Source organism: Nicotiana sylvestris, chromosome 6 (genome assembly GCF_000393655.2).
Source record: "Nicotiana sylvestris chromosome 6, ASM39365v2, whole genome shotgun sequence".
Taxonomy (NCBI): domain Eukaryota; kingdom Viridiplantae; phylum Streptophyta; class Magnoliopsida; order Solanales; family Solanaceae; genus Nicotiana; species Nicotiana sylvestris.
In genome coordinates this window covers 131,902,628-131,913,921 of record NC_091062.1, presented here as the reverse complement: position 1 = coordinate 131,913,921, position 11,294 = coordinate 131,902,628, and the positions used below count along the sequence as shown (strand labels likewise).

Sequence of the window (11,294 nt, the reverse complement as noted above, 5' to 3'; positions counted from 1 at the left end):
ACAAGTCCATGAGCTCGTAGACGCATAATTTTTGAAGATGAAGTAGAAGCATCCCCCCACCATTCTATTCCTCTTACCGAGTCTGTTGAGGCCCCGATTGCGATTCCTGATGATGATGATGTTGCTCCCGCTACTGCTCATGACTCTGTTTAGCAGCTTTTTATCAGCGGGTTTGGTAGTGAAAGTTTAGGCCCAGTTTTTGATAAAGCACCTCTGGCTTCTTTTTCTACACCCGTGTCTGTGACTCCTTCTTTGCCGATCTCGGCTATTTCCGTTCCTCCCCAGGCTGGTTTTACTACCTCTACTGTTCCACCTTCGACAATTCCTCCTCCACTTACTCACCGTGTTGAGGTTGGCTCCTCAAGTAGGATTAGTGCTATGAGGTAAGTGATTATTGAAGTCCCCGCTGAGGGCAATCTTTTGAGGAAATCGGTTCAAGCAGATGTGTGGCTAAAGCCCTTAATTGGTCCTATTGAAAGAACCAAGATAGAGAGCCATAGTTCCTTAACCTTGATGAAGGACATTGTGCACGCTTCTTTAAAGGTATTCCCCTTCTCTTTTTTCCTTTGTTATGCTTTAAAATTTTTCTATCTTTGAGATTCTCATTTCCCTTCCATTTCTTTTTTTATAGGCCATTCTTATCGGCACGGAGATGATGAAAAGGGTTGCCCTCTTAGAGCAATTAGTGCGTGATTCTCAATTAGAGGCGTGCAATTGGAAGGAACAGTATGAAAGCCTTCAGATTGATGTGGAGTACTTAGAAGAAAGTAAGAGTACCTTGGAGCAGCAGGTACCGGCCTTGACTTCAGAGTTGGCAATTGAAAAGACTTCCTCAAGTCAAGCGGATAAAGAAAAGGCTCGTCTTGAAACATCTTTCTCTGAGCAGCTGTCCAAGGCAAGTGAAGAGATTAGAGATTTGAAGGCTCTCTTGGGTGAGAAAGAGGCTTAAGGTGGAGAGCTCTTGCAGATTTTGACTCAAGCACAAGAAGATCTCTAAGCTTCTTATGATAAGGTTTGTGCCTTGGAAAGTTCCCATGCCTCTCTTCAAGCTTCTTACACTTCTGCCTTAGCTAAAAATGAGAAATTAAAGAATGAAATTGCTGACTGGGAAAGGGATTATGAAATACTTAAGGATAAATCTGCCATTGAAGTGAGTTGGCCGTTTTTGAATTCTCGCTGTGATACCCTAGTTGAAGCTAGCCAAGAGACTTTTAACTTGGAATCTGAGTTAGCTAAAATCAATGAAACTACTGAGAAGGTTCAGCAACTCAAGATTTTCCTTCTCCCGTGGTCGAAACTTCCGTGAATGTTGAGGTTGATACGGGTATCCCAACTCCTTCAAGCCCAGTTGATCTCGCTGCTGTAAACTAAGTTGAGCCCGCTGATGTTGATGCACCTACTTCAATTCCTACATCTTCTTAGTGATAAGTTTAAGTCATTTGAATTTCTTTGTGTTGCTTTGTTTTTTTGGGAAAATTGTGGTAAAACCCTTGGTCTCATTTGAGGGTTTGTTTTGGAAATTCAAGTCCCCGGACCTTTCATGGGGCAATTTGTATAAACAATTCGCAGTTTATGACTAAGTTCGTACATAGTCTTAAGCTTTTTAATATTAAGAAGTTTTCTCGTTACTATCTTGAACTTCCGTTTAGTTTATTCTTGCATTTATTTCTAAGGACTTATAGAATAATTTGCATTTTTATTCTTTAAAAATGTTTCTATTAACTTCATGAATATTTACATTAATCATGAATTTTATAAAAGAGGGCCCTTTTATATTCGATACTTAATGAAGAAGACGTCTCAACTTCATAATGGTGTTAACATACTATAAAAGAAATAGGAATACACATATTTCTTTGAAATAACTTTGACAAGTTTTTATTTGAACTTTGTCTAGTTTTGAATAACACTTTACACGTATTTGAATTACATCTATAACTTTCTCGTAACTGCTTTTCTTGTAACAAATTTAAAAAAGTAAAATAAACACGAGGTTTTTATTTATACTCGTTTCAGTATATTGCCTTTACCCTAATTATGGTAAGGTTTTTCTTTGGCCTTAGCTCGTGACTTTGCTCTGTACTTGACTCATTCAATGAGTGAACTTTTCAGGCTTGATCTTTGATTATTTCCCAATCTTCTTTGCCTTCTTTATACACATGCTCGTGTATATTATATAGTCCCCCAAGTGTTTGAGCGTTGAAGTATGAAGCTTCGAGCACTTGATTGTTCCTCTCATTTGGTCCTTTCCCTGAAAAGGAAAAATATACTGGACTCGGAGGTACGATTATAGATGTAGACTGCTTAAGCTGTTTGAATTTCTATCAGAATAATTGTAACCCTAGGCCAAGAAGTTTAATTTATTCCTCGTGCCTTGCAGGTCGTGACTCATCATTTAGTATGGGTTAGCTTTTTACCTATCATGTAAAATCGTTATTAAAATTTTAGCAATTCAAAAATTAAATTAAAAAAATATGGATACCTGACCATGGGTATTCCTTAGAAATAGTATCTCTTCAGATGAACAACATTCCAATGTGAAGGTAGTATCTTGCCATCCATTGTTTCCAGCTCGTATGCTCCTTTTCCTGCAATATCATGAATTCTATAGGGTCCCTCCCATGTTGGAGCTAATTTTCCCGCATTAGATGCCTTTGTATATTGAAAAACTTTTTTGAGCACGAAGTCCCAAATTTTGAAGAATTTGAGGCATGCTTTTCGGTTATAGTATCGTTCTATGATATGCTTCTGTGCTGTCATTCTTATTAGTACAACTTCTCTTCTTCCTTCAAGTAAATCAAGATTTACATGCATTTCCTCGTCATTGGATTCTTTTGACGCATGTGTGAACCTTGTACTCGGCTCTCCTATCTCAACAGGAATTAAAGCTTCAGCTCCATAAACCAATGAAAATGGTATTTCTCTTGTACTTGTTTTTGCTGTTGTGCGGTATGCCCATAAAACACCAGGTAACACTTCTAGCCAATTACCTTTGGATTCCTCTAAACGCTTCTTTAAATTGTTGATAATGACTTTATTTGTTGACTCAGCTTGCCCATTACCCACCGGATGATAAGGTGTGGATGTAATCCTTTTGATTTGTCAACTTTGAAAGAACTCTGTGATTTGAGCGCCTATAAACTGAGGGCAATTATCACACACGATTTCCTTTGGCACACCGAATCGGCATATGATATTCCGCCAAATGAAATCTTTAACTTCTTGTTCTCGCACTTGTTTGAATGCTCCTGCCTCCACCCATTTAGTAACATAATCAGTGAGTACGAGCAAAAAATTTACCTGTACTTTTGCTTGTGGTAGTGGTCCCACGATATCCATCCCTCATTTCATAAATGGACACGGTGCAATGACCGGATGTAGTAACTCTGCAGGCCTATGCATATTATTACCGTACCTTTGGCATTTATCACATTTAACCACGAAACATTCCGCTTCTTCTTCCATTTTGGGCCAATAATAACCTGCCATAATTAAGGTTCTTACAAATGATCTTCCTCCTGCGTGATTCCCACAATGCCCCTCGTGTATTTCCCTCATTACGTATTCCGTTTGAGAAGGTCTGAGGCATCTTGCTAAGGGACCACCGAACATTTTTTGGTAAAGATTGCCTTGCTTTAAGCAGTACCGAGCATCCTTTTTTCGAAGCGCATGACCTTTTTTCTTATCTTCAAGGACGGTACCATACTGCAAAAAAGCAACAATCTCGTTCCTCCAATTCCAAGTTAAGTTATTAAAATTTACCTCATTCTTATCTGGGTCGAGAACTGAATGAAATAAATGAATAACTGAAGCATTTTCATTTCATTCCACATCTGCCGCAGATGCAAGATTAGCTAGGGCGTCTGCTTTAACATTTTCATCCCTTGGTATTTGTGTCACTTTCCAGGTTTGAAATTGCTTTATCAAATCTCGTACCTTTTCTAAGTACTGCTGCATCCTTGCTTCCCTAGCCGTATAAGTCCCCAGCATTTGATTAACTACGAGCTGTGAATCGCTTTTGATTATAATCTGATTTATGCCAAGTTCTCGTGCCAGTTCTAAACCTACAATCACAGCCTCATACTCTGCCTCATTGTTAGTTATAGAATGACATTTAATGGCTTGTTGAATGGTTTCACCTGTAGGTGGTACCAAAACAATCCCTAAACCTGCACCCTTTACGTTAGATGAACCATTAGTAAATAAGGTCCAAGTTACTAGGTTAGCTCCATTGAACACATGTAACTCTTTTTCTGCTTCTAATTGCATTCCTTTGCTAAAATCAGCCACAAAATCATCTAACACTTGAGATTTTATAGCAGTTCTAGGTTTGTATGTGATATTATATTCACTTAATTCTATAGCCCACTTAGGTAACCTACCTGATAACTCATGCTTATGTAATATATTGTGTAATGGATAAGCAGTTACTACAGCAATAGGATGACATTGAAAATAAGGCCTTAATTTTCTAGATGCCATGATTAATGTAAGTGCAAGCTTTTCCAATTGAGGGTACCGTGTCTCCGCATCTAACAAGGATTTGCTAACATAATAGATCAAAGATTGTTTACCTTCGTCCTCACGGACTAAAACAGCACGTACCGCTACTTCTGAAACAATAAGGTAGATGAGTAGTCTTTCCCAGCCTTTGGTTTTGCGAGCAATGGTGGATTTGATAAGTATGTCTTCAAATTTTTGAGTGACTGCTGACATTCCTCGTTCCATTTAAAGTGATCTTGCTTTTTAAGAGCTGAAAAGAATTAAAAGCACTTTTCTGATGATTTAGAAATGAATCTTCCTAAGGCTGCAATTCTTCCTGTCAACCTCTGCACTTCTTTTTTGCTTGAAAACATATCAGGAATTTCTTCAATGGCCTTAATTTGTGCGGGATTCACTTCAATACCACGGTTAGAAACAAGAAAACCCAAAAACTTACCTGACGCGACACCAAACGCACATTTCTCCAGATTTAATCATATTAAATTTGCGCAAAATCTGAAATGTATCAGACAAGTGTTATATATGATCTCTCGAATGCTGAGTTTTAACGAGCATATCGTCTATATAAACCTCCATGGTTTTTCCCAGATGTTCTTGAAACATTTTAGTAACCAGCCTTTGATATGTTGCACCAGCATTTTTGAGACCAAAAGGCATTACTTTATAACAGTAAGTCCCTATGTCTGTTATGAATGAAGTTTTTTCCTCATCTACCGCATCCATTTTGATCTGATTGTACCCTGAATATGCATCTAAAAAACTTAATAGTTCATGCCTTGTAGTAGCATCTATTAGTTGATCTATATGTGGTAATGGAAAAGAATCTTTAGGACAAGCTTTATTAAGGTCTATGCAATCCACACAAACTCGCCACTTACCATTCTTCTTTGGAACTACAACAGTATTGGCTAACCAATTAGGATACTTTACCTCGCGGATAGATCCAATCTTTAGCAATTTTTGAACCTCTTCTTGAATCACCTGATTCTTGAAAGTTCATTGCTTTCTTTTCTTTTGTTTGATAGGAGGGTATGTTGGGTCTTCATTCAATTTGTGAGTCATTACCTCCGGTGGTATTCCTGCCATGTCAAAGTGGGACCAAGCAAAACAGTCCACGTTAGTTTTCAAAAATTCAATTAACTTACCTCTCATGCCTTGGCTTAGATTGGCCCCTACGTAGACTTTCTTATCAGGCCATTGTGCAAATAATACCACAGCCTCCAGTTCTTCAATTGTTGTTTTGATATTTTCATTTTTTTCTGGTTCTTGAATGGTATTAGGCCTTGAATCCACATCTGTCCGCCCTTGTTCAGTTGAGGTTTGTGCTGTGGTGCCCTTAATTGTCTTCTGTGATTGCTATTTTTCTTCTTTTTTTTGTACTTGAATCTGCTAAGGAGTTAATGCTCCTGGATGTATGTTGATCCCTGCGGATTTGACATATTCCCCATGGTGATGGAAACTTAATAACCTGATGCAAGGTTGAAGGAACGACATCCATTTCGTGGATCCATGGTCTCCAAAGGATCATTTTGTAAGTCATCTCCATATCTATTACTTGAAACTTTGTATCTTTGACAACTCCTTTTGCGAATGTGGTGGGTGTTACCTCTCCCTTCGTCACAACACTAGAATTGTCAAATCCAGATAAAGTATGCGCCTTTGGTATTAATTTATCCTCAGCTTGCATCTCACATAATACTCTTAGCAAAATAATGTTCATGGAACTACCTGGATCAATCAAAACTCGTTTCACATTAGTATCATGTACAATTAAAGATATTACCAGGGCATCGTTATGAGGAGATAATACGCCATCCTCATCAGTATCACCAAATGTAATGTTGTCTTCCTCTAATACATGTCTCACCCGTTTCCCTTGGGTAATTGTGACTTTGGAAATTTTATTAGCTGCAGTGTACGTTATGCCATTGATGTCTTCACCCCTGCTTATAACATTGATGGTTCTTTTGGGAGAAGGTGGTTTAGGGGGTTCCTGCCTATTCTTCATGTAAGCTTACTTACCTTTCTCACTGAATAACTTGGTGAGATACCTTTGTTTTAATAAATGATCAACTTCACTTTGTAAAAATCTACAATCTACTATTTTATGCATGTGATCATTATGAAACTCACACCAATGATCAGGGTTGCGCCTGTTTGGATTCAATCTCATCTCTTTTGGCCACCGTACTTTGTCACGCATGCTTCTCAAAACAGCTATGAGCTCGCAAGTGCTCACATTGAAATTGTAACTGCCAAATCTTGCCTTCAAATTTCTATCATCATCTCGTGACTCATGGGTGTTTCGATCATTCCTTCACCTTGATGAAGAGCCTGACTCTCTATTCCTTGATCTGTGATCATACCTTTGATTGTCCTCTTTTGACCGTGAATCTTTTCCCGCAGGTCCCATGTATGGCTCGTACCTATTTTTACCGAACCTTTTTTAGGTTTCCGCCTATCTTGAACTTACGTTTTCATCTTTTTGGAATCGTGGAACATTATCTTCTTCTATCTTTAGCTTCGTGCTATACCTGTTGTAAACATCATTCCATGTTGTAGCTGGGAATTCACGAAGACTTTTCTTGAGTCACCTTGTAGCTTCTGTGCTCTTTTCATTCAAATTACTTGTGAAATCTATAGCTGCCCAATTATCAGGTACATGTGGTAATGTCATTCTTTCACGTTGAAATCTGCCAACGAACTCCCTAAGCAATTCTGAGTCCCCTTTCTTGATCTTGAAAATATCTTCCATTCTTTTTTCGACTTTTTGAGCTTCCGAGTGTGCTTTGTTGAAAGAATCTACAAGCTCAACAAAAGAATTTATAGAATTTTCGGGTAAAAGAGAATATCATGTTAATGCACCCTTGGTGAGTGTTTCACCAAATATTTTGACTAATACTGATTCAATCTCCTGCTTGGTCAAGTCATTGCCTTTTACGCCTGTTGTGAATGTAGTCACGTGGTCTCGTAGGTTTGTTGTTCCATCGTATTTTAGAATATCAAGCATTTTGAATTTCTTTGGATTTGGGAGGGGAGCAGCACTTGGCTTCCAGGGTTGTTGTGAATATTTATCCGTATCTATCCCTTTGATTACGGACGGCACCCCGGGTATTTGCTCTATGCGGTCACTTTGCTCCTTGAGCTATTTCTGCAATGTTAGTACTAAATTTTGTAAATCAGAATTGACTAAGTTACCTGGTTCTCCCTCCTGTGATTCACTGGGGGTTCCGCCACTACCTAAATTGACAAGCCTGGAAAGAGGGTTCTCCAAATTGTTGTTATTTGGAATATGTGTGGGTGGTAGAGCAGGTAACTCGCTAGCAAAAGCCACAAGAGCTTTATTGACCTGTGCAACAATTAGTTTCTGCAAAGCTTCATCGATAGCTTCAACATTTTCAAATTGAGCGTTTCCATTTGTATGAGATCCATCAGGAGAGCTTTCACGAGACCGCCGAGGATAGCCTCGTGGAGAAAGGACCAGGGTTTGATAATCATTTTCAAATTGAGCGTTTCCATTTGTATGTTTAACCAAAAAATGGGATTTCGGTCAAACCTTTAATTTAGAAGAACTCGGGTTACTGATAATCAAAAGAATATATGAAAGAAAGTAATTTGGCTAGCAATAAGATAATCAGAAGAAAAGCAAGTAAATCGGTATATTCAGATAGTATTTCATGTCGTTACAATTGATCTGTTCTCTCCCTTTTATAGCTATTTTGGAGATATACGTTTTACCTTTGCCATAATAAGGCCATTATGTACAATTAAAGACATTTAATTCTACGTTACATAATCATTATATTTAATAAAGATTCTCTAACATTTTTAGTATTTAAGACTCATTAAATACTGTATTTGTACTCCCATGTAGTGTCAGATTCATTCCCCTTGATTCTTGGACTTAAATAAGTACGAGTGCTGAGTCGTTTGGATAACCGCTCGTGCCTCTTACTTTGCCTCTGCTCGTACTTGTTGCAACTCGTGCCTCTTTGCCAGTTGTAACTCTTTGACCAGTCTATGTGTCATGACACATCATCTTTACACCACTTTAATATGTAAACTCAATTTTTCCCAATACATAGTTGTCTTGGTTTAGATGTGTTTAAAAGGTAGTGTAAAGGATACGCTGCTTTAAAGTTGATTCACTATTGTGGAGGGCAAATACAAACTTGTCTATGCAGCTTCTCGGTTGCGCTATTTGAAAATCATATAATCATGGTTATGTTTTACATTGGAACTGGTTGCAAGTGATAAAGTTTTTGTAATGACTTGGAGCAGCTACCATATGCTTGGTCTCTATGTGGTTTTACAAGTTTAGATTTGTTGTATTTTGTTTGTGTTTTCTAATTCTAACACAAGTTAATTCTTTTATCAGTAATATTGGCACGGGAAATTTTTTGTGGATAAATAACTTTATTAGTCATCTTAATGATTTTTATCTTTCTCAGCTAACAGTTACTCCATACTTTTATCTTATTTTAGGTTGACATGAATCCATCAAAATTTCAGAAGTCTGAAATGGGAGCAACTTCAAAGAATGTACATCATGCATATATTCAACCTGGTGCTTTAGCAAGGGGAAGAGGACTCAACTTTGGATCTTTGGGCTCTGTAAAAACAAGTATTGGAAAGGGAACTCTAATTAGAGAAAATAAAATTCATAATTCAACAGCTTTTGATCAGAATAAGCTTGCACATACTAATAATCTTGTGCCCCTAGTTTCGCTTCGATGGAACATGATGCTCCTGTCGCTCAAGACCCTGAAGCGATACAAGGTCTCTTAAGTTATAATTTTTTGTTTTGTTTTGTTTCTTATTGGACTGGTATTGGTTTTATGTTTCACATAAATCAAAATTTGCAGAAACACGAGCAGATTTGAAGAAAATACATCATGCAATTTGATTGGTGAGATTAAAAATTACAACTCAAGGGCTTCTAAGCAGAATAAGCTAGCACATAGTTGTAATAATCTCATGCCTCCTAGTTTTGATATGTCGAGCTCGCAAGGCATGGGCGTCCTATTCAGACGGCCTCCAGCACACTGCCCGGAGATGGCATCAACCCCGCTTTGCCGACAAGATGAAATCCCATGCAAAGGGCAGGATTAAAATAAGGCATCAAGGGGCAACACGCGACGAGAGAAAATTCCTCACCACATAACGCATCGCCGGCATCAATGCCTCTGCCCTCAGAGGGATCAAAGGGTAAGCAGAACCGCACCTACGGCCAAGCCTGGTTGAACACAATAGAAGGTTGTATTAGGGCTCATGCCTCGGATGGGCAAAAATATACCGAACCTCGAAATGTTACCTACACATCCCGTGGTGAGGAAGAACTACACTCTTTCGTTGTTTTTCACTAACCTATATGCAGGCAGTCAGTCGGGGCATTCGTAAGTTCTAACTCCACCCGGAGATCCAAGGCCTTAGCAGGTCCCGTCATGCTCTCTTCCCTCGATCGGACTTCAGACCCGAAGAGGGTCCCACCAGCAAGATTATTAGCAGAGTAGCGTACCCCCAAAGAGGGTCCCACCAGCAGGGTCTGACAAGATCACAAGCCTTCTTCTACAATCGGACGAGCGATGATCTTCTCTTAAGGGAACTATCCCCTCGGAAGGACCGAAAATAGCAGACTAAGTTTCAAATCAGATGGTCCGAAAAGCCGTACCTACGTGGGCCAAGCTCACAATAACGAGACCACGTGTATTTATAACATATATTCATGCCAAGCAATAAAGAATACCTTTTTGGCATTTCGTATTTCGGAAAAGGGGATTTCAACATACTCGTGGCAAGGGCCTCTCCGCCGAATGCATCTCGAGATACTCGGAGACTTAGCATCTGCAATTCAACACCCGCACGACCCCATGGTCAGAACTCCGGGATCAAGAAGCCCCTACAAGGCACCTCCGAGCTCATGACAAGTTGTCTTCAAGCTTAAACAAACTCGATGACTCGGAGACTACCATTAATCACCATACGCCGGAAAATCTGAAACTATAAGACCCCCAGCGGGCAGCCTCGGCCTAACCAAATCTATTATATATTATACAAACTGTAAGACCTCAACAGGCATGACAAACTGTAAGACCTCAACAGGCATGAAAATCCCGAAGTTTAGGCTATACGTCGTATTTGTAAGAATCCCTAAAGGGCATACCCTCGGTGTAGACACCTAAACTATCACTCTGGATCAAAAATGGCTACGGCCAAACACACATGACTACGGTCAAAACGGTTGATACAGCCAAAATAACACAACTCGGGGATGCCTGACTGTCGCTAAAATCGTAGGCCACTACTCCCAATATACTTCGAAAAGAACCGGTTAAAACAGGCTTCCTCAACAGGCAAAAACGAGCTCCGACTATGTCGGCTACAAATTGCAAAAGCGTCGATCTACTCGACCTATGAGTTATGAACCTTTCGAGGTGCTCGAAACATCGCCGATAATGAATTGAAATCGAGGTTCTCCTGAACCGACAACGGGTCAGGCAAAAATATTCCAAAAGACCTTAACGAGCGGAAAACAAAGCCTACAAAAAAGCCCATGGGCAAAAACAGCGTAAGAGCCATTGTCGCCAGCTAAGCAAGCCTACGGGCCATATATTAAAAGGTCTCTACGACCAAACAGCGTAAGAGCCATTGTCGCCAGCCAAAAATTGACAACTTGAGGATTAAAGTGAGCTCAAATCATAACCCGATTTGGAGACCGGATCCAAAATAGTTAACTAAGCAAGCCTACGAGTCACGTATTAAAAGGTCTCTATGACCAAACAACACAAAAG

At 39.3% G+C, this 11,294-nt stretch overlaps 1 protein-coding gene across 1 annotated transcript; it reads right to left on the bottom strand.

Moving 5' to 3' along the window:
- Positions 1-2,499: 2,499 nt before the first annotated feature.
- On the bottom strand, positions 2,500-4,728 carry LOC138871281 (uncharacterized). The gene is made up of 3 exons (XM_070149156.1): positions 4,069-4,728; positions 3,411-3,482; positions 2,500-3,012 (listed from the first exon to the last, which is right to left on the bottom strand). Exons 1-3 carry the CDS (start codon positions 4,726-4,728, stop codon positions 2,500-2,502), a joined length of 1,245 nt encoding a protein of 414 aa, XP_070005257.1.
- Positions 4,729-11,294: the final 6,566 nt, after the last annotated feature.